Source organism: Nelusetta ayraudi, unplaced genomic scaffold (genome assembly GCF_046127955.1).
Source record: "Nelusetta ayraudi isolate G7.1 ecotype Tasmania unplaced genomic scaffold, CSIRO-AGI_Nayr_v1 ptg000127l, whole genome shotgun sequence".
Lineage (NCBI taxonomy): Eukaryota > Metazoa > Chordata > Actinopteri > Tetraodontiformes > Monacanthidae > Nelusetta > Nelusetta ayraudi.
Genome location: NW_027466177.1, coordinates 1676025 through 1703015, shown reverse-complemented (window position 1 = coordinate 1703015; position 26991 = coordinate 1676025). Strand labels below are relative to the sequence as shown.

General features: G+C 45.3%; 3 protein-coding genes and 1 long non-coding RNA gene across 14 annotated transcripts in view; 2 read left to right on the top strand and 2 right to left on the bottom strand.

Annotated features, from left to right (window-relative positions):
• The window catches only part of atp8a2 (ATPase phospholipid transporting 8A2), a 43075-nt gene extending 31229 nt beyond the window's left edge, over positions 1 to 11846 (bottom strand). For 2 of the 8 annotated variants that reach the window (XM_076050322.1, XM_076050323.1), the window contains exons 1-6: positions 11631 to 11846; positions 8927 to 9034; positions 3654 to 3798; positions 902 to 1001; positions 173 to 271; positions 47 to 92 (exon numbers count right to left, since the gene is read on the bottom strand). In XM_076050322.1, the coding sequence (XP_075906437.1) occupies positions 47 to 92; positions 173 to 271; positions 902 to 1001; positions 3654 to 3798; positions 8927 to 9034; positions 11631 to 11673 (541 nt within the window). In that variant the 5' untranslated portion in view covers positions 11674 to 11846. Of the gene's footprint in view, positions 1 to 46; positions 93 to 172; positions 272 to 901; positions 1002 to 3653; positions 3832 to 4427; positions 4792 to 6021; positions 6113 to 8926; positions 9035 to 11630 lie in introns of those variants that run through there. The other 6 variants (XM_076050324.1, XM_076050325.1, XM_076050329.1 and 3 more) reach the window with 6 other exon arrangements.
• On the top strand, positions 4940 to 10418 carry LOC142904318 (uncharacterized). Of its 2 annotated transcripts, XR_012929376.1 has the most exons (3): positions 4940 to 8223; positions 8591 to 8755; positions 9699 to 10418. It is a non-coding gene; the product is annotated as an uncharacterized LOC142904318 (long non-coding RNA). The 2 variants fall into 2 exon arrangements; XR_012929375.1 differs by having other exon boundaries at positions 4940 to 8755.
• A 729-nt stretch (positions 11847 to 12575) lies between the features above and the next one.
• On the bottom strand, positions 12576 to 18167 carry rnf6 (ring finger protein (C3H2C3 type) 6). 3 transcript variants are annotated; one of them, XM_076050273.1, is made up of 4 exons: positions 18014 to 18167; positions 16710 to 16853; positions 16366 to 16530; positions 12576 to 16191 (listed from the first exon to the last, which is right to left on the bottom strand). In XM_076050273.1, the coding sequence occupies exons 2-4, from the start codon at positions 16849 to 16851 to the stop codon at positions 14345 to 14347; spliced, it is 2154 nt and encodes a 717-aa protein (XP_075906388.1). In that variant the 5' UTR covers positions 16852 to 16853; positions 18014 to 18167; the 3' UTR covers positions 12576 to 14344. The 3 variants fall into 3 exon arrangements, with proteins under 3 accessions (XP_075906388.1, XP_075906391.1, XP_075906389.1); XM_076050276.1 differs by having other exon boundaries at positions 16710 to 16865; positions 18014 to 18094; XM_076050274.1 differs by lacking the exon at positions 18014 to 18167 and adding an exon at positions 17190 to 17974.
• Positions 18168 to 19115: 948 nt separating this feature from the next.
• On the top strand, positions 19116 to 26359 carry cdk8 (cyclin dependent kinase 8). The gene is made up of 13 exons (XM_076050269.1): positions 19116 to 19583; positions 21071 to 21146; positions 21534 to 21644; positions 22166 to 22306; positions 22824 to 22881; positions 22967 to 23098; positions 23194 to 23337; positions 24059 to 24128; positions 24240 to 24312; positions 24457 to 24554; positions 24657 to 24735; positions 24828 to 24986; positions 25224 to 26359. The coding sequence occupies exons 1-13, from the start codon at positions 19456 to 19458 to the stop codon at positions 25347 to 25349; spliced, it is 1395 nt and encodes a 464-aa protein (XP_075906384.1). The 5' UTR covers positions 19116 to 19455; the 3' UTR covers positions 25350 to 26359.
• The last annotated feature ends 632 nt before the right edge of the window (positions 26360 to 26991 follow it).

Here is a 26991-nt window from a genome sequence, read left to right as displayed (position 1 = left end):
GCATGCACACGCACACACACGCACAATAACACACACAGTGCAATACCTGTCGTCTTCTTGTTGTTGACGGTGTTGTCTGCCTTGTGTCTTTTCTGCAGGGACACAGATAAGAGGACGCATTAGCTCGAAGGAATATTAAAGCCAGGCGCTACGGTGCGGCTGCGGTACGCACGTAGTCCTCTATGATCTCCTTGATCCCAGCCACTGTCAGGATGAAGATGAGCGGGACCAGCGTGGTGTAGCGACCGGTCGGCGACACGTCGGGGATTTGCTGATGGGAGTCAAGAGAGGCGACAGTTAGAAATCCTTCCTGAGAGTCACAGACATTACATAGAGCAACTAACGAAGATGAAGCTATTCCCACGGCTACTGAGCGTGCAAGCCAGTCAGAACAACCAGTTACTTTAACAGAATCCAGTCCACAAATCCACACAAACAATGGAATATTGGATTGTGACTTAAGCTTGTGAAACTATAGAACCGCAAACGGCAGCAAAGAAATTGAATCTGAGAAATAAGGCTGTAGACTTGGAGTGTCATTTTCTATGTCCAGTTCAGATAGAGATCAAGGCCACAACTCAAGTGTATAATCAAATGACAGTGCAGAATGATTTGCTGAAAAATAAATGCAAAGGATACAAGTTATATTGTCACAAGCACAAAAAAAACAAAAGATTTATGGATATGAGCTGTCCCAGTAGCAAAGAGTCCACAATAACCTCAACAGTCTTGCTACACCTCGATTTAACAGTGCATGTTGGAAGAGCTCAAAAACTGAGTGGCTTTGAGGGGGTCTCAGTATGCAGAACAAACACGACAGTCTGGAGACACATTAGAATTGTTGATAGAAAAACACTGCTGAAGTTAACGTAGCGTCACAAGGGACAACTGCCACACTCACCTGCATGAGTGCGATGAACAGGAAGAAGGCGTTGGCCGCACGCCTGATCTGCTCATACAGGAACCGGGGCAGAAAGGTAAATATGCCATATTTGGTGGTACTGCAGCAAAACACACAGAGACAAAAGATTATTAAACAAAACAAAAAAAATCCCCCCAAAAAAGAAGAAGGACGAGAGTGAAATGGCAAGATATGCAAAGTGACTTTATTTCGAGACTCAACATCCTGAGTGTCAAAGATCAATTGTAGCTTCACTACCTGTGCCAAAAGACGGTATTATGGGAAACAGCTAGGACACCTATAAGTAGACGGATTTGTTTGATGCAAAAATTTAAATTTAGAGCCAAAACCCACGGAAAACACTTAGAAGAATCCTTGGCACCACCGCCTCTCTGTCAGTCAACCATATTGATCAGGCAAAGCTCCATAGATTAGCCTTGCTGTCATAGCGGCCGGCTACGGTAAGAGCTTTTACGTGGGCTAAAAATAATGGAGTCAACCTTCACGTCAAGGTCTCCGCGCTGTTTCCTGTAAGTAAAAAGTGAACACTCCTTTAACGGACGGCGCAAACGTTCAGCGGGCGAGCGCACACGACAGCGACGTCGCCACGTCCTCGTCCGACGCACAAACGTGCAGGGGAAAAGGCGGCGGCGTGGTGCGCGTTACACAAAAAGTATTGGCTGTACAGCTGTACGCATTCACCTCCCGACCTCGACCTCGTCGTGACCCTGGCGCTTCCGGCCGTCAACGCACCTGTGATAACGCTCTAATCAAAAGACAGATGACACACAAACATCCCTTTTTGAACAGGCGGGGACAGGCGATGCTGTTTTTCATACTATAGATGTCCAAACAGCTGTTAGCAGCAGGGCAGATGCTGTCCCGCTGATGCGTGACTTGGTGTGTTTTTTTTTTTTTTTTTAAGGGAGGGCGGGGGGGAAAGTGTTCAGCGCTATTCATTGCAGCCCCCAAAAAACAAGAGGCTCAAAGGTCAAATGGAAGGAAAAAAAGGAGAAGTTGTCAGGTTCTAAACTAAAAATGACAGTTTCTATGCTGCCACACAAGGGGAGTACCACCGATGCTTCTTTTGCATGAAAAAAGCAAATGCGTAAAGTGGGGGGAGGAGGAGGACCTGAGGGGCAGAGGGAGTTGAGTGCACGGATAAAAGCCTGAGGCCTTTCATCCCCTGGAAGAAAATCAATAACAGCTATTGAACCTTTTAAACATAAACTAAAAATTTACAGGAACACGGAAACATCAGCAAGCTCGACTCTGGGGGCCGCGGCGCTCCTGATTGTCCAATCAGCGCGCAGGCGTGGGAGCTGAATATCATCATGTGATCCAATCAGGTGAGCGGGGAGGCCGCCACCCTAATCTCATTTGCAGAGCTGGAGCAGACTCTTGAAAAGAGAATTGAATCTCCTGATGGCAACGCACTGACAATCGGCAGATAAATGACATGAGAACATGAGCTCAGCGCTCGTTATGGGGCTATGGGACAATCTGTAAATACTGACAGGGAAAAATGTCAAACCCAAAAGAAACGCGGAGGAGTCAAGGACGAAAAGGTACCGATGAAAAGAAGCTGTTCTTGCTCATCTGACAATTGTGATGAGCAGTTTCTGGATTACATTTGTTTTTAAAACTTTAATCATTGATTAGGTAATTTGCAGATTAACAGCTACACTTCAGCTTCACTGATGCTCACGGCCCTAACAAAGATGGAGCAAAACCTGGAAAATGTGGATGAAAACTAACTGGAAATAAACATCATAGCGTGCATCTAGCTCTTAATTAAGGTCTGAGGAGTCCGATCGGGTGGCTTTTGTCCATGAAATCTTGGCCCGCTCAATTGGTAAAAGACAATTAGCACCTTTTTTTCTGGGAGCAGCTCAGGCACTTACTTATTGTAATTTATGCAAATAAATGTAAATGCTGCGGCATTGTTTATGGGACAAATTGATAAAGTAACAGCACCATGTGAAGTTGTCCAGCCAAGCACCATGCCACCATGGTGGGGGGCATGTATCAGCCTTACCTATCAGCAGCTCTTCAGAGTTGTAAATAATAATGGTTGAGCTATTACACACATGTGAACCCATTTGCTCGGGCAGCTTCAGCGTTAGGGAGCAAGAAACACTACAATGACTGCAGTCAAAATGTAAGACGGAGAGAACATTCAGAGATGAATGAAAACAAGAGAAACGCAACGTGCGGTCTAAAGTCCGCGAGTGAGGGATAAACGTTGGGAAAAGGTCACAAACGTCCTTCAACCCACAGACATGAGTGTAAAAGCACCAGTGAGTCAATATTCAAAATGCGGCGGCATTCTTTATCAAGACACTGAACCCCTAAGCTGACCTGAACCCTGACCGTGAGCAAACAGTGAAGCAGCATGTGAGCAGTCAAAGGGACTTTTTTTTTTTTCAGGCTGAAATAAACAAAGCAGTGTAACAATTGATTAGTTAAAATAACCTCAGGAAAATAAGTATATAAAACTACATATAGATTTACTTATTTTGTTTTACTGCACAGTAATATATATCATTTTCATGTGACAGCAGCTCCTCCCTGCTCAGTCAAACACAGTGCATCTAAAACTTGAAAGTTGGTTAAAATTAAACTTTCGTAGCAGTGTAAACAAAAACTAAAAAAAAAAAAAAAAGAAGCCTGTTTTGTAGTATTCTGTAGTATTTCCTGACATGCTTTTCGCGACCATGTGGAAAACGAGTGGCACGCCGAAGCCGTTTACCTGACATGGTTGTCGCAGAACTTGGTGTTCTGTTGCCGGTTGAGCAGCACCGTCCGCGCCGTGGCGTCTACGGGATCCGCCTGGGAAGTGGTGCCGGACATCTCATCATCTGCCTTGCGGTAGCCGGCGGACGAGCAAGCGGGTCCTGCACCGTTGGATTGATGGGAGAGAGGCGAGGCTGAGTGAGCGGTGGCGGTGGGAGAGAGGGTGGGTCGGATGGTGAGGAGGAGGAGGAAGAGGAGGAAGGAGACAGAGACACATAGACGGGAGACGTGGTTTACAGGTCAAACGCGACCGCTTGAGTGCACGAGTGCTACAGTTGCGCTGCTGTGTGATGTGCGTTGATGCCGGCTCGGTTCGGCTCGGCTTGGCTGGCCGGGGGTCGATTCTGTGACGTTTCACCTCCCTCCCCTCGTGTCTTTCACCGTTATTGTGCAGGTGCCCGCCAAAGCATGCGCGCAAAACGCTTGCGACGCCCTCAGGACCCCTCCCTCCCTATAATGGATATGCTGAGGGATGCACAATGGCGAACAAACACACCGGCTCATGTCTGTTTTTTAATCAGCAGCGTGTCAACTTAACCACACGCATTGGGACGAGAACGCGCCTTTTATTAGAGAATTTAAAAACAAAACAAAAAAAGAAGCCATAAAGTCATTATTATTGCTGTTCGAAATGGTTCAAGGCTCCTCCGGCGGGGCTTCCAGGAGCTCCCTTGTCGGCTTTGTCATCTTACAACCATTTTAAGGCGTCGTGATCTCCGCGCTCACTCACCCCCGCACGAGCTCCTGGCACAGGGTTTCGTTCACCGTCATCCTCGGGCGAGCATAATGGCCGGATCATGTGTCTACTTTCTACTGCCGGAGGGAGGGGAGAGTACTTTTGACTCACGGCGGCGCGAACGGGTCCAGCACGCCACGGACTGTCAACGAAAAAACGGAAGTGAGCGGGGCAGAGAGCGTTGTCGCAAGACGCCGCGGCTGCCCTCTCCTCCGACGGTCTCCCTCAACAGGAAGCTCGCGGGTGTTACGCCGCGTCCCCGGAGCCCGCCGCCACAAGCGCGCAGGCTTCGCGGGTGCGCGCCTAGTAGACAAAGCGGAAACGAGCGAGCTCGATTTATAAACAAAAAAAAAAAAAAAAAAAAGAACCCATTTTCAATTGTTAATTGCCCATGACTTTTCTACTAGCAAAACACAAGAGCCACTGGTTTTAAAGGTGTACGTGTTTTCTTGAGTGTAGGGTAGTAAACAATACCTGCCATAATTCAAGAACAGCGCCTTCCTTTCTTAATGTGGGTCATTCGGGATTATTACCAACAGCCGAGTCAAGACGTCGAGAGAACGATCTTTTCATCTCCGAATCTTGGGATAAACTCAAAATTCTGATATCAAATCTCCAGTGTGTGAAATCTGGCTTGACTTATGATTTTAATTTTGGTAAAAGCTTAACACACTGCCCATAAATACATTAATAAAAGCGTATAATCACAGTACAGTAAAAGTAATTTGGTTTTCCTACCCTTAAAATGGTCCTCCTATTTTGTAAGAATATACAAAGGGCAAGGTTCTTGCGACATTTTTGAAGAAAGAACATTTTTTCCGTAACATTTTTACACACTGAACCTTTAAGTAGAACAGACGTCGCGCCCAGGAGAGGGTTTTATTCGGCAGGTACGCATTATCCTGCGTAACAGTGGCTCTGCCTGTGGGGACTGGAGACACTCCCCATTCAAGACCGGCTGCCGAGGCCACCTGCTGCTCATAAACTGACGGCTGTTCGAAACCTCGCCTCTCTCCACCCCCCTTTTATACCATCTCTATGCTTAAAGTCCAAACAATGATGCCATATGGAGAGTCAAAGTTATGGATGATTAATCCCAATCAAAGGCAGTGCCGATGAAATCCGGGTTGGAAACATAAAGACTTGAAAATGAGTGCAAGATCCTCAATGTCTTGCCATTGAAATCTCTCTTTAAAGATGCACCGATATCAAAGATCAATAATTGTGATCAACTTGATCACTGTCCTAATACACAATGTTACGCAGACACACAGAGGACGACTAGGTCTGAAAATATTTCTGCATTATGGCAAAAATGGGTTATGGAAATGTGGTAACTGATACAACCGCATCATAATCAGGCGCTGTGCAGTGTGTGTGTGTTAGTGTGTGTGTGCGTATGTGTATGAAACCAGGCTAATTGCATAAAAGATTAAGCAGTGGCAGGCTATAGCAGATTCAATTTCCACAGTCTTGAAACTCCTTCCGCTGCACTGCGTTCTCACAATAGACAGTTGGTTCTCGCTATTCTCAGTGTTGGAAAAAAAAAATCAACTTAATCATATAACAGCATTACATTCCACTCAACGTTGTTATTATAAAGGCAAAGAACGGAAAATTGATACACACACTCCCATCAAGCCTCTCTATGGAGCGTGCTGTTATTGCTATTTTCAGTCTTTCACTCTTCCCCGAAGAAGACGCCGGGTTTCACCGCAGTCAAAGTGAGTGCACATGCGCCCCTGGCGCCGTGGATAGAGCAGAGCTTCAAAGACAAAAGAAAAAACTATCATGTCTGCATAAGGCAAAGAACAAAGGTCAAAGTCCAGCCCGGCAAAAATGATAATATGCAACCAAATCTCACCTGCGTATCTCAAACAAGGTAGGTTCCCCTGAACTTAACAGAGCTGTGAGTGAGAAGCCCAGCTCAGCAATCACCTGAGTTCCATCAAGATAGCAGTTGAGGAGTACAGGTTAAAAGGTGACAGAGGGCAATAAGGAACAACGACACACGACATGCAATGCCAACTTTCACTTCCACTCTTGTTTCCATATTTTTGTTCTCTGACTTTGTATTCGAGCAAATTGTCATTTCTCTTGTTGTGAACCTTGTGTCTGCACTTACGGAACTATACCATCACAAATTTGCAGGAGGGGATCGATAACGTCTCTCTCAGCAGCCTGACTGGGCTATGATTAATTTCTGAGGAGATCAATGCTGTGGCTTCTCATCTCCACCGCTCCAGTGGTGTAGTTACCTACCTTAACCTATTAGAAATGCCCCTCAGATGAGTCAGCAATAAAACCCGGCGGAGCACATCCCGCACAAATACGCATGCAGCATCCCAGCTTCTCAGGCCAGGCCGCTCCATTCCATGTAATTCAAAACCCCAGACTATTTCCATTCTCTAAACTTTATTTTCCAGCCCAGGATTCAATCCAATCAAGTGCATTGAACCCATACAAAATGTATTCTTTATCCAAGGCAGCTGCAGCCCTGTATCTCATGTAGAGCCAGCTTTAGGTGATCACCTGTACAGGTAAACAGTGCCTTCATTTGTCTAATTGGCCTTATATCCAACTGCATGCCAACGCAGCTTTTGTCTCTGTCCTTGAAATGAAACACTGACACAAAGACACAACACTAAGAGTCAATCTGTAAATGTGAATTAGTCCAGCTGTCCCAGGCAACAGTGTAGCAACTATCTATGAATAATCATGACAAAGTGTCAAAAATATTGGAAATTTCTATTCAACATTGCACTTTACACATCTTCCAAATTGCATGAAACAATAATTGAGTGTTGGGATTAATATATATTATTTATAACTCTGATTGACAGATCACATTTACAGTACATTTACAGTTCACTGAGGACAGACTTTGTGATTTGGGCTGAGCCCCAGGCTAGCACCATGGCTTGGTGCCAAACTGTTAAAAAGTAGCCTGGGCTACTGAATAATGAATGGTGACAGGCTGCATAATTCATTGACATTTTCCAGCACGTCCACAGCATATTTCACCAAACGCCGAACTCCAACCTCCACACGAGTAAACGGCTCGCGTGTGTCAGTTTCTATCAGTGCGTCCCCGCAGATGGGAGCGCCAATCACAGCCGGAGCTGCGTTGTAAACAGCGTGAACTTTTCGATATTTAATTCGACCATGCCCAATATGGATGGTTGATGAAATTAACCGGAAACTGAACACCTACTAATTATAACAACAGTTCCCCTCAGCTGTCAGGAGCAGTCCCGCCTCCATGAGCTGCGCTGGGAACAAATCCTCTCGTATTTCATGCGTCTACCACATTACAAAACAACTTGGAAGCAGTTGCAACTCCAGTAGCAGAATGCAAGCAACAAATCTGAAGATGCACTGCTGATATTTTACCACGGCAAGGTTCCTTTTCTGCAGCAGCAACAGCAATCTACGTATTACATAGACTAGGATGCCTTTATTTTCTCCTATTAAATCAATTTAAAAGCAAAAACATCTCCTGCCATGTGACCCGCTCAGCCCCAATCCCCGCCAAGATGTCAACAAAGCATTACCAACAGAGTGCCTTCTGCTTGGGCGACCCCTGCGTCCCATGGCTCCTGGCCCCTCGGGTGACCTGACCTGTCTGCCCTGTTATCATGCGTCCACCATGGCTCCTTTTGCCACAGTGACAAAGTAGGAAGTGAGGCCAGAAAGCTTCTTATGGACCAAGTGAAGGAGCACCATAATCCCCAGTATGTCTGCACTGCAACTTCACCCGCTGCTAAGCCATCGCCTGATAATCCAGCAGGTGAGTGTGCAGCACGCATACGCACACACAAGAATATTTTACGCTAATGCAAACACACACACACACACGCACGACCGCTGCTCCATGGATGCAGTCGTTCACGCACAGCACGAGAGCACATATGATTTAATGCCAGAAAAAAACGTGCAATCGTCAACATGCGGCCTGTCCACCTCGCCGAGTCCAACCCACAGCCGTCCGGCCGTGTGACACACATGCATGCTCCAGTGTACATGTGCATGCTCTAGTCAGGCATGCCATGTCCTAACATGCATGATCGGTGTGTTTGTCAGCATGCACGAGTGGGTTGGACACCTTCATATCGGATGGCCCCGGATCCCGTTTAATGTCAATCTGTCTCCGTCAGCGTTCGCAGCGCCATCTACAAGCTCATGCAGAGGAGTGCAGGTGGGGGTTAATTCTGCTCCAGCATCCATCTCTCCTGGCCCCAAGGAGCTACACAGTTATTCTACGTCCAGAGCGATGATGTCAAATCGCAAACCTCGGCAAGACAAGAACCAGAGACACTTGTGTGAGTCACTCAAAGTTGTAGCTCTTAAGGGCCGGGTGTTTGAGGTGGGGGAGACACCTGCTCTGCAGCTGTTGTTCACATGCACCTTAAGGCTCCAAAGACACAATTTGGGCAAAGGAGGGAGGAGGGGTGACAAGAGGGCGTCATCCAGTCTGAATCGAGCAAACTCACTTTTGTCAAACCTGTCTGCGAGGCAGGCACGCATGGTCGTGACAGTGCCTGGGCCTGGGTCCTGCAGTTCAGATGCCTCCTGCCTAATGGTGGTCAATACTAACTGCTCTGTAGGGTGCCAGAGAGGCCGCGGCAAGAGGAAACAACACAAACAGGACAAGTCAATATACACACACGCCACGCAAGGCAGTCATGTGCCAATAGCCAGGCTGTCAGCAAGTCATTTGTCTAATAATTACTGGATTTGTACCTTCTTGCGTATGAGAGACGTGGGCGGCAAAAAAGGTCACGTGCTAGTAGAATGGCTTGTACAAGATCGCCCCCATGTGTCCAACTGTGAAAATGCCTCTGAGCTGCAATTAATCAGGCTTCTATCTCTCAAAGGGCATCTTCAGTTGCTTTCCCACAGTCATTATCTCCACAAAACAGAAGTATTGTTGACAGTTGGCTCAGTTCCACGACTTGTATGATGTCAACACTCATGCACGACAATGAATACAGCCTTGCCTTTCATAAAAATCCATTGGCATTTCCATTGCGAGTCTGCAAAGAATGTTACATTTTATCTTGAAAAAGATTTGATATAATTCTGGAAATTTCACTACATTATGATGGGCATACAACCAATATTAAAAAATTGTACATATGTAAAACATATGATGACAATTTTATAAAAATCTGTAAATATGTATAACTAGACTAAAAATATGCCTGGAGGGTGTATATCACTCATGAAATAATCTCTCTACATGTGTGTGTTTGTGTCTAAAAGGCAGTCAGACAGGCAGCTGCATACATCATCAACGGGGATGTGCAGCTCACTAATTGGACAGAGAAGCAGGAGGTTAAGCTTCTGGAGATTAGCGGGAAGACAGCATGAAGAATCCAGGAGGAAACACGTGGAGCTACAGTACCATGATCCCATCCTGGACTGTTTCCCCGTATCCATCCAATACTTTAAACACTGCAGTGGCAAAGAGTGCCGCACAAACTTTAGGCCTACATGGAAGGAAAAAAGCTTTCCATGCTAAGACTCAGCTGAAGAGCAATACTAAACTCGCACTATATAAGTAGTTTATAAAATAATTAATGTTTAGTAATACTGAGCAGCAACGCTCTGTTCGTATCTTCTTACTTGTATGAAATCAAACAAATGTGTTGTGAGTAATTTGCGGCTCTATCAGCAGCTCTATGATAGTGTCTCGGAGGGGATTAAAAATGTTATACAAAGCCCGATCTGACAAAACATGGTCCACTTTTGTCCATTAACTGAATCAACGTTGTACGTTTGACGAAAAAAAAAAAGTTTAAGCAAGACATAAAGACTGTGGCCCAGTTGCTGTTCATCTAAGCTCACACTTTGCCCTGCTTTCTATTTCTGGAAGCTGTGTGAGGCAGGCGGTGACACACACACACACACACACACACACACACACACACACACACACACACACACACACACACACACACACACACACACACACACACAACAGCAAAGCAGCCCTGACAATATGCGCCAGTCACTGTTCAAAGCCACTGGATGAACCACACACATGCTCCTCGCTTCTAGGACAATCCAATCCGGTGTCAGTTTGCCATATGTGAAATCATCTGCTACAGCCCTCTGGTTAACCATCAAAATCCTCCTTACACTTGCAGTCTTCATGGCTCATTAGGAACACCCCTCCCCCCCAAAAAAAACAACCCAAAACTAAACAACAACAAAGAAACAAACAAAAAATAACAAGTGCAACCCTCTTCCTCTTTCCATTTGAACTACGGTCACAGGTCGTGAGTTTTACTATCGGACACAGAGGGGTATAATAAAATGCTTATACGTGAATACAGGCTGTGCAGTTGACGAAACTTAAGGTGACTGAATCATTTCCGGTTAGAATCAGAATAAGGAGCGTGCTTTACCACGTGATTTTTAAGTCGAGGCGGTAATTGGCTGTTCTTGGACTCAGATACAGGAGCTTCAGGTAGACGAAGTTAAAAAAAAAAGAAAGAAAAAGGCTTAGGTTATATTTATATATAAATCTATAATTATGAAAAAATGTGTCATAAAATCAAATCAATAAATCGTTCTAAACGAAAAATGTTGCACACAGCGTGGTATTTCCAGACGCCAAAGTCATAACGAGGTTGTTGCAATAAAATTATATAATAGCATGACGACGGTGTGGGAAATGAAAATATTCTCATTTACTTCTCACTTACTTACCCGCTTGAGGACTTAAATTTGTACTATTAAATATTAATTTCACAATTTGCCATTTATAAATCACGGTAAATATGTATTTGGTCATATTTACAGATACAAAAATAACACTTATTGTAATTACAAATAGTCGATATACATAATGTCGCCAGACTGTGATATCTGCATTCTGCTTGTCCTTGTATGACAAACAGGTACCAAAAACCTCCACCTTGGGAGGCTAAATACCGATGGAGTCACCATCACACACACGCATGCCGCAGTCCCCAACAGCACCCAACAGCACCGAGCCCCGTTAATATGCCAGGCACATAGAATACGCACGATTTTACAGGCCTCCAGACGAGACCGTCGCACACAAAAACACAACACTGTCATTAATATAAATGAAAGTATCACTGAAGAAGGTCACACATTAAGCGAAACACGGGTCGGGCTTTTACTTAAAGAAATAAAATGGTAGACGTGATGTTAAAGGCTTACCACCCTCGCTGTGAATCTTCTTGGGTCTCCGGTTGAAATACATCTTGCTGGCGGTAGACGAGAGTCGGTGAGGCTGGGACGAGAGGGCTGGAGCGGTGACATGCTCACGGCTCGCTGACAGGACAGTTCCAGGTAGCTCCGGGCCCAAGCAGAGGCCAAACCTGCTGCTCGGGTCTCATTCTTTCCCGGCTGGACCGCGGAGGTAATGTTGTGAAGGGCAGTTAAGGCTAGCGAGCGCCGCCGATGCCGAAGAAGCGCAACTTCCGGTCACCAATTTCCAAAATAAAAGAATGCGGTCAGTGGTCTGGTTCAAAGACGACCGACTCAAGATCGACATAAGGCGCAATTACAATTTATTTTAGTAAATTTAATAGCTAATTCAGGGACAGCTCGTCTATAATGATCAACGTGACAATGGCTTACACACTTTCATGGTCCATGGGTAATTACATAACGACCAGGTTTGCCTCACTATAGTGTACGCAAACGCTTCAGAAATGCTTAGGGCCGTTAAAGGTTCCATATAATACCTTTTTACAGATATGTTTCTTGTCAATTTCTGGAGCATCACTGCAATGTGTGTGATTTTTTTCTTTTTTTCTTTATATTTTCAAAAATGTTTTGTTTGTTGTGTATAAGGGCTAACCAAGTCCAGCCTGTACATGTTGAAGAACAGACAATAAAGCAGACTTTGACCTGAGACTCAAATGCCTGGCTCTGGCTGTTGACAAAGGGAGCAGTATCAGTGTGCCTTGTATTCATCAATAAAGCCTGATTTCTAGCACCGTTTTCAAGAGGCACAAGCAAAAGAAGCAGAGGGTGGAAAGCCAGAGACGCTAGTGAAGATACCCTCGCATAACGTGTTCTTGAATGTATGCAATAGTTTCATACACCAAACGTGTGTGCATTGGACGCAATAATAAATACAATATACATTTGAGACACTTCTGGGCATAACAAAGCTTACTTTTATTCTGTTGTTAAACAGCAGAGAATGTCTTATGACATAGTGACATGTGTTCCATTTACTCTTATCACACTGAAACATAGTACAGAGCCATACTTCACATGTTCATTTCCATCTTATTAAATAGGAAAATAATAAATATTAACATACTGGTAGAATGGCCACAAACTTCCACAAGTTTCATCGTTGAACGAAAGTGAACTGGAGCTTTCGGTGAACCTTGTTGCCTGGAGCCTCTTCTTCAACACTCACATCCACGCATTATTTTGATCAGAAACATTGACTCAGCTCTCTCACATTCTCCAATTGTTGTATACATTCCTTCAGTTATGAGACATCAATTGCGGAGAGGTTGTAGTTTGTGCTCTCTGAAGCAAAAACACTGACTGTGGCTGAAACTGTCACTCCGTTATGCCAAAGATGGGACCTTAACAGGAATATTTCACAAACCTTCGCATTTAAGTGTTGCACTGGTAATAAACCTGAAAAAGACTGCAGTCGGAGATACTAGTTTATGGAGATATGCATGATAGACAAATGCAGTGAGAACTGCAGTTCAACAAAGATCTTAAATTGGACTACCCACCTTTTTCTTACCGTACAGATTGTCAAAATTAAGTGGACAGCTTTATAAATCTGTGATTTAATCGTTTATTTTCTACTGGCACGCTCCAGAAATATATTTATTTATTTGTTTTTTTTTGCTTAGCCGATGCATCAAGCAAACAATGAAACTGAAACCTCATGACATGTTCCACATCATCTGCAAGGTAACATTTGAGGCAGCAACAGGAACCAAACTGAATAAAATTATTTTTCTTGCGTTTTTGAGCGGAGATGATAAATGTAAACAATAATGAACAGCAAGAAAAACAATGCTGCCCTTTCTCTCCGTATTGCACAACTCATACTAACTAACAACCACCATTCCTCTTCATAGCATACCTTCTGCATTTTCTTTAAATGGTGCTGCTTCATATGGGTACTGTAAATCCTTTCAATTTCATTGACTTCTTCTAGTCCACAATTTGGGAAGAAAGTCTCTATGGGAAGAGTGTATATACCACTAAATGTACAGAACAAAACTAATTTTAAACTGAAACATAGTCATGAAGAGCAATCAATCGCACATTTCAGAACCAATTGTCACTTTGAACCAATTGAACAAAAAAAAAAAAAAATCCAAGTCAAAGCATTAAAATGCTACATGTAAAAAAAAAAAAAAGGATAAACATTTTCTGCATTTATATTAGATACATAACTTGTAGGGAGTTTTGTTTCTTTTAAAACCTTTGAGCACAAGTGGTGGAATTATTTACAGCTGAAACTGAATACATCCTCTCACAAAGCCATTGGTGTAGGGCAGTTGTGACTTAAGAGATGTCACACGTGTCAAGAGTTACAGTTAAATTGCGAGTTGTCAGCAGCAGCTACAGGAATTCCTTAGTCAGTAAGGACGTCTACTAACCTCTGAAGCACTTTGACGAAGAACAGGGAAACAGGTTGCATGGAGAGGAAAAGAACAAGTCGCTGAAACAAAGATTCTAAAAAAATAAAGATTTGTTAATTCTCTGCAATTATAGTTTCTTTTTCTGCACTTTTGGTTCAACCTTCAACTTCAACACGATGGATATTTTCAAAGAAAATTTACCATGAAAGCGCAATGTACATGCAAAAGCCCACCTGGATCGGCTCTGTTCTGCCAGCCAGGGACGTTAACTGTTGGGTGTGAGAGCAAATGGGTCATTCACGGTGCACTGAGGATGGGCTGCCTGCAGATGGGACAGGTGTTGTTTTCAGAGAGCCACCGGTCGATGCAGTGGATGTGGAATTCGTGGGAGCAGGGCAGGCGTCGCAGCTTGTTGCCTTGGGCGTACTCGTTGATGCAGACGCTGCAGGCGCGGCCCAGCTCCCCTTCCAGGCTGGCCTGGCCATACGTGCGTGTGGATAGATTGTCAATCTGCTCTTTCGTCAGGCCCCTTGGGTGCTCGTCCTCCTCTTCGTCATTAAGCAGGAAGAAGTGAGCCAGCCGCAGTATTGGCAGAGTACCGTTTTCGACCAGGTTGTTGGTGTCTCGGCTGGTGGCCCGTCCCTCCGTGGTGCTAACTATTGCTCCTCCAAGCCTTGCCTGCACCCCAGGGTCCACTTCATTCCCAACCAGTCCAGCCCTCTCCTGATCTGCTGCGCCGGCGACGACGTGGCCGCCTGTGCTCTCATTAACATTTAGACGAGAGACTGGCCCCGTGTTGCTGTTTGCATCTATGTGATCCACGTGGCTGGGGGCCACGCTTTCGGAATCGGCTTCGGTCTCCATTAGGGAGCTCAGCTCCCCAAATCCGGTCATGATCTGACGCAAGATGGAACGTAAGGCGGTGGAATTGGGCTCCCCGAGGCCCGTCTCGCTGATGCGCCTCAGTGGAATTCGGATGGTGCTCACGTAGGTGCGGATCCCGGCTCGCTCGGACCGCGAGATGGTGCGCCTGAACCCGCCGCTGTCGCTCTCGAAAGTGACTGTGTTCTCGGCAACTCGGGCGCGGGATCGCGTTCGGCTGGCGATGCTGTCCCGGTCGCGGTTCTCGCCGGGTCGAATCCTCCTCACCTGCAGGTCCAGCATGATCGTCGGATGCCGCCGCACTGCCGAATTTCCCGATCCGGTCACGTGAGATTCGCTCTCTCGCTCTGCCGTGTCCACGGCCTGGTCGGCCGCAGCGGCTGGTTCTGCCACAGCCTCCCCTGTTTCCATGGAGACGGAACTCGTGCCGCTGCCTGGCTCAATTGTAAGGATGCTTGAACCACTGACACTACTGCTCGATGAAAGGGGGGCACTCACGACAGACAACCTGTGCAAGTTGGACCGGCTTCGCCTTGACACACGAGATGGAAAGCCACCAACGGCGGCGGAGGAGGCGGCGGCAGCCCTACGTGATCGACCACGTGATCGAGTCCTGCTGGCACGCGAGTCTTGAGTCTGGGACGCAGACGGGGGTGATATCCGGGGACAGTCTATTGAAGCAGACATGTGATCGCTGCCATGCTCGAGCCCGGCGCTCTGAGCCTGCGGCGGCAAAAGTGTTGTCTGATCCGGTGGAGGATTGTTTACTGTTGGAGGAGGTGTTAAAATGTTCACTGTGGCGCCTCTTCTTTGGGCGGTCGCCGGAGGGGCCACTGGTGCAGGAAGTGCAGGGGAACTCGGGATAAGATTGGTAGTGCTGCTGCGCATGCGCCTTGTCTGCATCCTGCTCAGGGCAGGGCGAGGGGTGGGGTACGGGGTTGGCCTGGGTGTGGCTGAAAGACGAGTGTTGGAGAAGGAGGAACCAGTGCGTATGGTGGACGAAGCCGCGTTTGGCACGACCGTCGGAAGCTCTGCAGTGTCCGCAGTGTCGGTATGCTCGCCTGGCTCGGGCTGATCGTGGTTAATGTTGATTTCAAGGCTAAAGCGAAACTCTCCGCTGTTGGGATTGGTCCGACTGACGGCGCGCCACGTCTGGTTGCCACTCTGCCCACTGCGAGTGGCGTTACCAGTGCGTCTAAAGGTGTTCAGCCACTCCAGCAATGAGTCTCCATTAGAGGTTTCTGTAGTAAGGTCTGTGCCTCCTGCAAAAAAAGGGTAACATTGCCTTAAAATAAAAGCAGAAAATTATGAAGCATCCATCTGAGTCCAAACCATGAGCATTGTTACACAATGTTATACAAAGCCACCTTCTGTTATAAGGGAAATGTCGATACTTAAAGTCAACATGATGAGAAGTTTCTGCCGATCTTCCCTACCTGCACCTTGTCTTCCTCCTGCTCCTCTCTCCTCCCCCTCACCACTGCCTCCTTGTTGTTCTCCAGAATCAGTGGCCTGTGAACGCTGCTCAGAGTGCGGCTGAGACAACATGCGCTCTTTAGCTCCGTCAAGGCGTTGTCGGAGCTCCTCAGCAGTCACCTCACCTGCGAAACACACAGGGTACGCGTCGGTTTGGTACAGTACGTCACGGTTTAAGTTTGGAACCCCAAGAAATGGGATACCAAGTCGATAACAGTGTGGTACAGGACCGTCTGCACGTCAAACAGGGTGCTGTACAAAACCAAAGTGTTGCGCATCACTGCGGGGGGAAATGCACCATTACCTGGTGTTCCAAGCAGGTTATTGTCTCTCATTAGGCGGTACTCCTCTTCACTCAATTCATTTATGAAGTGGTAGTACGCCTCCTCCAGCCGAAGACGCTCTGCCTGTCTCTGCCGTTCATCTCCCCCACCGGGAGGGTCCATCGCTGTGGAAAGTGCTAGATGAGTGAGGGTGTCAGTAAGGGGTGAGCTGTCATCTTAGGCTACACACCATCGTTGTATTAAACAATGAACATTTAAAAAAAAAAAGAAAAAAAAAAAAGGGACTGATACCACTTGGATGGATCAACACATCACAGTATGCCTGGATGTGCCTAAATGCTGTTTCAGTATGTTGCTGGGGATAAAACCAGGTAATGGTCACGTAATGCATCCCTGAAGACATTCAAACCAAAGCGTTTCTGCTGCATGTATCCTTATCATACAAGGTAATAATGATGAGTAAACCACCCGAGCAATCCATCCAACATTTGTTTGATTACCTTTGCTTTACGAGGTCTAACAGTCTGAGACGACAGTTTAAACAACGCCATCCATTTTCTGTCGGAAGACTCCACCGGTACCAGACTGAGTCAGGCTACAGTAATTTTGCTAACGCGTTATGTTCGCCAAATTACGCCAAACCCAGTTACCCAGCTAGCAGCTCGGAAACTGGTCCACAGCTGTCCATCGACAGACGCTCGATGCAGTCACTGTTGGGAGATGCTCTTGTAACAACGTTATCAGATTTTCTGCTAATTTTAGCAAAGTTGCAAAAGTAGCTACCGAAGGCCATGTTGAAGACAGCAAAAAAGAGCAACAAACTGGCGTTGTCATCCTGGTTAGCATCCAATCATCGGCCTAGCAATCATGACGGACAAGCAAAATGGCCAATCGTTTCCCTACAAAGGCGGACCAGGATAGACAAGACGCAGGTCTCATCGGCGTCAACGCAGGGCAAACAAGACAAAGAATGAAATCACTTTGGGGTTAAAATAGCCCAGTGACTCATGTCTGGTGGCTAAAGCCTGTATGGGAACCTAAGCACGACTGTCAATTCTGTAGATCCTCCACGGAATCCGAGTGACATTTTGTATGCGCAACGCCTTAGTTCCTAGCCGAGCACGAGCAAATCAGCTAACGTTAGCGAATAGCAGTCCGTCGACATAAGTGTTAGCTGCATCGCCAGAGGGCTGTCAGCCTCGATATTTCAAGCATAAAAAGTAACAATCAGTTTAATGGCATACTAAGAATAAAAACAAGTTAATACTTAACCTTATCATACTTTTGTCAGACATGACAACAACAAAAAATATTTTTTTTTTACCTGACAATGCAGCGGTAGTATGGACGGTTTGCTTTGCTTTCCCTTCTCTCTCAAACCAAGATGGGACCAGTCGTGTTACATTCCGTGGTCCGACCCAAACAATTGATAAATAGATTTGTTCCTAGGTAATTTGCGCAGCCCTTTAAACGTTGTTTTTTCTTTTTGTTGTAATTCCACTGCGTCCATAAAGTTAAAAGGCAGAATTCTTTCATTAAAACTAATGAGTTTATAACTGAAACCAAATAAAAACATATTTGATTATTGATCTAAAAGTGGAAGGAATTATTATCATTATTATTTTTTAAAAAAAGATGCTGTTTGTATATATATATATATATATATATTTTTTTTTTAAAGGAAAAAAAAGAACATTAACTGCATTTGAAGCTGATGCCGAATAGTGACATGCAACGGAACAAGCGAAGCTATGTGATCCGCACTATTGTTTCAAAAAGTGACGTTTATCAACTATTTCATTACACGTGAAAGGCCGTTTTTGTAGAACTAAAGCAATATTTAGATCATAATGTTGTTGGAATTGACCCTGGAATATTATTGTATGACACTGCAGCATACAGGATTTGTTTTTTTTGTTTGTTTTTTTATGTGGAACTGTGACAATTGGGTGTTGGATGTCTACAGTGGGGATATTCAGGTGAACGTCTATCTGTTCATAAATAAATAAATAAATAAATAAATAAATAAATAAATATAGCTGGTTAATCTTATAACTATATTCGGTGCCTTGGTTTGGTCTCGCATGACATTTTTCAAATATTTGTTGTTCTCCGAAACCATGTGATTCCCCTCTAGGTGATTCAATGGTTCATGTAAAAATGCTTTCATATTATTTCATTGTTAATGGTTAGATTGCCATTGTGAAGTGTGTGCAGGAAGAATAAAAACGATTTCACATATTTGCTTTTATTCGCAATGGCTGTTTCGTTGCACAAGTTTAAGCAATCAAAACCGAAACACACGTCTGCTTTTGACGGGAATGTGCATTTTCACGTAGTTTGTATCGCCTTTCCATTTTCTGCAGCTCTCTTTTCTCCGGCGGGGCTGTCTTTGCGACATCTTTTATTTTTACGACATTGCCGTACGCGAATACGTCGTCGTTACCGAGAGTGGAGTGCGTCTCTTTGGAGCAGGTACCGGCTGAGAGAAACGCAGCAACAAGAGAAAGGACAATATTCCGGGCTCGTCTCCCCCCCGAACTCTCCCGGAGCCTTGCGCATCCCCGACGGTGCAGAGAAGCTGCGTCGAAAAAGTCGGATGTGGAAGCTGGGCTGAAGAAAGAAAGGGCCACGCCGGGGGAAGGCAACTAGCCGAATTACCAAAGCGAGCTCGCTGGAGTAGCTTAGTTGCCTCCCAAGCCGAAGCTTTAAATAATAAAAAGGACGGAGCGGGTGTGTTTGGCAGCCCAAACCGTGGTGGAAAAAATGGACTATGACTTTAAAGTGAAGCTGACCGGCGAAAGGGAGCGCGTCGAGGACCTGTTCGAGTACGAAGGATGCAAAGTGGGCAGAGGCACCTACGGTCATGTATACAAGGCGAAGAGAAAAGATGGGTGAGTTGACCAGCAAAGGCCTCAAGACGGTGAACCCTTTCCAAGCCGCCCCTCTTCCAAATAACATTTTAATGACTTCTCCTTGTCCCCCCCCTCCCGCCCCCTTTACGCCTCCTGTCGAGGCAGGAATCCTGTGTCACCGGGGAGCGCAGAGGTGGAGATTTATGTCGCGAAGATAAGAGATCAGGAAAAGGATCAGCGGCTCTAATTTGCCTGCGCCGTCGGGATGCTGACGAAGCTTAGTCATGACGTGTTGTAAAGGCACCGACAAGGAGCTTTTCTTCTACTTGCGTTTAGCGCAGGTCTAAAGATTGTTTCTCTCTTGGTTTTAATGCACAGCCAGCCAGAGTTTTGGATCTGGTAAATTAGGGAGCTTTTGCAAGTGAGTTAGGGGATGCTGTGTGGTGCAGCAGGTGCAAGCAAGTTCCTGTGTGAAGCAAACTTTTTTTTTTTTTTTTTTTTTTTAAATGCCCCTATCACTTCGTGACTAAAGTGTGAATGGTTAAAAGTGGAAGTTATAATATATGTACCCTGTATGAATGATTTCAGCACATGGTTATTTGTTGCCCATTCAACTCCTTTTATGCTTTAAGAGAGTGTTTCATCTTATGTAGATACGCAATGTGGACTATTCTACATGCAACATGTGGATATACATTTCTGGTGCTCATTCTTTTCTGTATTTTTATTTTTATTTTTTTTCTGTAAGCCTCTTATCAGCTTTATTCAATTTTAAAGCAACTGAGAGACTGACCTGAAATGTAGAGATTGCCTTCTTGGGTCACTACCAGCGACTTTTGCTATTAATACAATACAATACGATATCCATTATCAAAATTTTAGAAATGTACACCATACTTAACCCTCTGTTTACAGTTGCAAAACCATTTCATTTCATAATTCTGAGTTGTTTTTCACAGCTGCTATTTTCCATTTTGACACATTACATGGCTTACGCTTCCTGTTTCCCCTGGCAGCTTAAGCTGCGTAGCGGCCCATATTTGGCCAAGGCTGGCGGCACGGACATGTCGGGAGCCGGAACTGCACTAAAGTATTTAAAGATGTTTGTGTTCCCTTTAGACTGATGTTTATGAGGCTCCCCCGAGCTGATTTGTGCTGCGGCAGTCAGGGGAGGTCTGACGAAGGCAGAGGAGGGCCTGGGTTTATGAGATGATTTGTGCAGTGGGGTGGGGGGTGGCGGCGTACCCTATTCATTTAACGGAGAGCCGGGCCCAGTGTCCCTCGCCAGCTGCCAGACATACCCTGTTTCCTCTCCCCCTCTATTGTTTTGAGCCTCGGAGGTGATCTTGGTTACACAAATCTGGAGGTAATGCAACGCGGCCTGTCGACCATGCCAGCTGCCAAACACCCCCCCGCCCCCGCCCCTCCAAACAAACCTTTATGCTTTTTGTGCACACCCACACGCACACAAAAAACACACTATCTGGGTCTCGCGATGATGTCGCCTTGCCTCTCTCTGTTTGCAGGAAGGATGATAAGGACTACGCCCTCAAGCAGATTGAAGGCACTGGCATCTCCATGTCAGCCTGCAGAGAGATCGCGGTGAGGGGGCCCGCTCTGCTCGCCTTTGTCTGGTCTTTGTCAAACACTGTTGCTCCCAGCTCCAAGTTGGTTTATGTAATGTCACATTCACCTTCACTGAGTAGCTCCTGTTGAGTAAGCAAAGGAGGCGCAAGTGACAAGCAAGATGCATCACAAATGACACATTAGTGAAAACACACCGATGAAATGGATGCAGAAGTTAAACACTCTATTGTACACATGCTTAAATATCACATTGTAAAAAGTCCATGGTTAAATGCATCCTTTATTGGTATTGTGTTCTGTTAAGTTGCTTTTACATGAACAGACACAATTCATTTATTGTCTTTGGTCATCTTTGCACGAGAGTTTGTGTTTAGTCCTCTATTGGCCTTTTTCATATTGCAGCTGCTACGGGAGCTTAAGCACCCCAACGTCATCTCGCTGCAGAAGGTTTTCCTCTCACACGCAGACCGTAAAGTGTGGCTGCTCTTTGACTACGCCGAGCACGACCTTTGGGTAAAATGCACACACACACACACACACATGCACAGATACGCACATCGAGCACAAGTCACTGCTGGTTATTGATCTTGTCATTTAGAGTTTAAATAGCTGAGGATATTTTTTATATACTGTGAATGTGCCTCTGCCGATTTTGACACATTGCAATATTAAGAAGCTTTGACTAATGCTGTCTTATAGCATCAGGTTATCTTCTACTTTTGGCCTTTTGTGTTTATATGCACCTATGTCATATTATATTTATATAATTCAGCCCTGTGTGCAGAGGTACTTTTAGTGCTAATACATTCACACATTTATCTCTTACATAGTCAAACCAGTGTTGCTGCATAATAGCCAGAAGAGCGCAATCTAAGAGCCGCATTGCAGCAACACAAACATCGGCTCCACTCATCTTGCCCGTAGCATAAACATACATCTTGGACTGTATGCGTGCACAAAGGGACACAGAGTGGCGAGATCTGTCTTCGTCTGTGCGCAGGCCGACTCATGCTGTCGTTCTGTCCCTCCCGCAGCACATTATTAAGTTCCACAGAGCATCCAAGGCCAACAAAAAGCCACTTCAGTTGCCTAGAGGAATGGTCAAGTCCCTGCTCTACCAGATCCTGGACGGCATCCATTACCTCCACGCCAACTGGGTCCTTCACAGAGACCTTGTAAGTGGATGGAAGGGAGGGAGGGAGGGAGGGAAGGGTCCGTCGGAAAAGATGGTGAAAGTGGAGAGAGATGAGAGTTATTTAGTCTGACGCTAAAACTCGACAACTACTAATGTGTTTAGTTATGGCAAATGGTGATTCATGTCAAACGTTGTTGCTGTCGGGTTATTATAATCACTTTATTCCCCACAATTATAATATCATCTTTTGAATACTAACAAGGTTTGAATGCTTATGAAAAATAATTTGCTGTCATTAATTTTGATCCGTTAGAATGTCAAATGATCTGCCATTACCTGCCACCAGCTGACAAATATGGAGGTCTTTCTTTTGTGAGGTCCAGTGGGCGTATTGGCTCACTAGAGGGCAGCAGAGAAGGGCTGACGTTTCTCAGCAGATTTAGGATTTTGTTCAAAGGCCCATCTAGTCTGAACCGACGTGGATGTCAGTTGATTATAATTCTGTTTTATTTGTGGAAAGAAAAACTTCTGACAACGCATCTTTCCTTTTCCTACAGAAACCAGCAAACATCTTAGTGATGGGGGAAGGGCCTGAGAGGGGCAGAGTAAAGATTGGTAAGATCGCATTGTCTTTTTTTAAAAATGTATCTTTTTTGTTGAATTGGTTAAAACTTTTCTCGCCTACAATCTCTGTTTGCAGCTGATATGGGTTTCGCCCGCCTCTTCAATTCACCGCTGAAGCCTTTAGCCGATCTTGACCCTGTGGTGGTCACTTTCTGGTACAGAGCACCCGAGCTTCTGCTCGGGGCTCGGCACTACACCAAAGCCATCGGTGAGAACGCCGCTACCGCCCCCACATGGGAGCAAGAGCTACAGCCAGTTGCACTCACAGTTGCACTGACCTGACCTGATCTTTTTTTCCGCCAGACATCTGGGCGATTGGCTGCATCTTTGCAGAGCTGCTGACGTCTGAGCCCATATTCCACTGTCGCCAAGAGGACATCAAGACCAGTAACCCTTACCACCATGACCAACTGGACCGCATCTTTAATGTCATGGGCTTCCCAGCTGGTAAAAGCACAGGGGATCCCAAATTTCTGGGAAAATTTGAAGTTTTAATAAATTAAAATGCATTCTGATGACTTGTGACATTGACACACACACTCTTACACTCTCCAAATGGTTTACGTTTAATTGTAGCAGCTGTGTTTCCTCAGAGGAGAAAATCCTGTGTATGGGGGAGTGGGCTTTTCCGCTTCTCGCAGAGAGATTATTTTGCTGGTCCTTTGTTGTTGCTTGTTCTTAAGGCAGCTCTGTGATCTGTGGTCTGTGAACAGCAACTGACACAATAGATAAAACCCAGTTGCAAACAAGGGAACTTTAACTCTCAGTGCTCATTCTCATTTGTGCCAGTATTTTCCAGTTCACTTAAGCCTCTGCTGTGGTTGTGTGACTTACCAGCCTGTGTCTGGGCCATTGTCTTGTATCTTCAGGGCAGTGATGTTGGACGTTTTAATAAATGTATCAATAATTGATAACAAAAAAAATTTGAAAAACAGGATATTATATGAGAATAATCATATCATAGAAAAGGAATATGGTTGTGTCCTTGTCGGAACCTAAGCAAAACATGCCCTCTTTGTAACAAGGGGTTTGTTGTGGAAAACCATGAGTATTTGTGCTTAAAAAAAAACCTTGTAATCCAGGGCCTACAATCCAAATAATCTGTTTTTTGGAGGGAGAGGGGGGGAGTGATGTGCTCGTGTAATCCTGCGTTTCTCTCATTTGACAGATAAAGACTGGGAAGACATCAAAAAGATGCCAGAACACTCCACACTAATGAAAGACTTTCGGAGGAACACGTAAGTGTTTGGACGAGACTGTGTCCCAGACAGAAAGTAAAGTAAAGTTGCCTAATAATGTAATTGTTGGGTATTTTTTCATAATAAATAACTGTTCCTTGTCTTTCTTAGATACACAAACTGCAGCCTTATAAAGTACATGGAGAAGCATAAAGTCAAACCAGATAGTAAAGCATTCCACTTGGTGAGTCCTTGATGATGCCATTGTAATGCAACAACTGCAAGTCATTTGAAAAATCCAGGTCTTTTTTGATAACGCATCCACCTTTGGTCTCCAACACGTTTGAGATCAAATCAGAATGTTGAAAATGTTTCTAACTCATCACAGCTGCAGAAGCTATTGACCATGGACCCCATCCGTAGAATCACATCGGAGCAGGCCATGCAGGACCCCTACTTTTTAGAAGAGCCCCTGCCCACCTCTGAGTGAGTTCCATTCCATGTATTAGTCACGTTCTGCCTGCTCCGCATCTCCATTCATGATGTGATAAAAGGGGAGTTTAATATCTTTGCAAATTTTCTCTCTAGTGTGTTTGCGGGCTGCCAGATTCCCTACCCCAAACGGGAGTTCTTAACAGAAGAGGAGCCAGAGGATAAGGCAGATAAAGTAAGTAATCCACGAAATACATATTTTTTGTTAGTAAATGCAGAACGGGGATAAAAATGACACAGATGCACAATTTATTTTCCGACTGATAGAAGAACCAGCAGCAGCAGCAGGGAAACAACCACACAAATGGGGCCGGGCACACAGGCAACCCTGACAACAGTCACGCCCAGGGCCCGCCCCTGAAGAAAGTGAGGGTTGTCCCGCCCACCACTACCTCAGGTGGCCTCATCATGACCTCAGACTACCAGGTAGGTCTCCTCGTCCAAATGCACTTTCTTCCAGACTCGAACAAGTCATAAGCCGCCAAATAATGCCGCCAATTCAGTCATCATTTCCCACATATTTATTTTGTCAAATATTTCATTTCCATTGCCATTTCTTCATGTAGCAAAATTATTTTTATGAAATAAATTACATTTGTCAATTACATTGTATGTACCAGAATTGCAGAGTGACTGTTGGTTATGATGTCTTCTTCCTCACAGCGCTCCAATCCACATGCTGCCTACCAGAACCCTGGACCAAGCACATCACTGCCCCAAAGCAGCATGGGATACTCCTCTACCTCCCAACAGCCACCCCAATACTCCCACCAGAACCACCGCTACTGAAACAAGCTTCTCACACACAAGCAAAACACACTCACACACACACACACACACACACACACACACACACACACACACACACACACTCATATAAAAACATTGACAGCCCCCACAAACCCCATCTGAACGAATGTACTGAGGAATGTGGGTATGACCACAGCAACACCCCACCACCACCCACAGACCCTCCTACCTAACACAAACACAAACCCCAGCCCCTTGCCCATAGAGGGCGCCCTGCTGCAGCCGTCTGTCAGGTCAGAATGACAGCTTCCTTTTTCCATGTTAGCACATCATAATCCCAGTGCTGGATAACACTGCTATAAGGAAGAGATCATGTTGGAATCCACTCTGTCCTTGTTAACCCCGGACTTGGTCAAGCCAGCCAAGGAGGACGCGTCCTGTGATGGAGGACGGTGGACGATTGGAGGGCTTCACACGTTATCGTCACCTCCTCGTCTCTCTCTCTCTCTCTCTCTCTCTCTCTCTCTCTCTCTCTCCCCTCTCTCCCCCCCCTCCTCACCTGCCTCCACACAACTGCCCACCCTCTTCCTGTCGAAGTTCAGATGAGATGTTAAAGCTGCTACGTGACTGCCAGCGGAGACAGATTCCCTGTCCGACTGTCCTTCTGTCCGTTTGTTTTGTGCGCGTGTGGCCTTGTGAGGGCCTCTGCTGGTGACTGAAGTTAAGCTGCCATGAATCATGCTGGGAGGGTGTGGAGCCCCCCTACAGCTGCAGCTTTTGAAGGTTTCCAGAAAGGACAAAAAAAAAAGATTTTAGTAGTTTATAAATTAATCTGTTTTCATGGTTTTGTTTTCATAGCAAAGCAGAGTAGCAAAGCAGCTCGTGCTGACGGAGCACTTGACTGCTGTATGCTCTGGGCAAGCCTTACAAACATGATGACAAAACCAACCAATCGCATGGAGGACACGGATGGAACATGCATTTTACTGTATCGTATTGAAATATTTTACATGATGCAAGTATCCTGACAATAAAGGTGGACATATTCATATTGTTGTTATTTCGTGGAAGTAGCTCCTGGAAGATGCAACATTTTGCATGCATTCGGCATTGGCTCGTCAATATTTATAGTTCTATACAATATAATTGTTTTACCAATGTAAATATTAACTGTCAGGGAAGAAACTTGAAATTGATTTCTGCAAATCTGCAAAATTTAGCATCCTCTAGTGGTAGGGATGCATATTGCATATAGGCCGGTTTGCATCTCGGATTATGACTGTAGTCATGCCTGAGGTTCAGCAATCAAAACTCGAAGTCTTTTTTGCCGGCTGAATGATTTACCCTGCACGAAGCAGATCTCAGCAGAATTTCCCAAACCTCTGCAGTGCTAATCTTTTCCTAATATCCTGTTTGTCCTCATCTTCCTTACACAAGCTGTGATGTAAGGACACAGTCACGAAGTGCAGGACAGATGCGTATTCTGGGCCACTGTAGACTGCCTTCTTTACAAGCTCGTCATACTTGAATATGCATATATGATTAGTGCTATTTAAAAAAAAATACTTTATTTTCAGAAACTTCTCCTCATCCTCGTCTACGGGTTATAGTGTTTATGTAGAAGCTCCCACTTTCGTCAGGATGCTAAACACAATAGTGTCCCCCAAAGAATCCCCCAGAA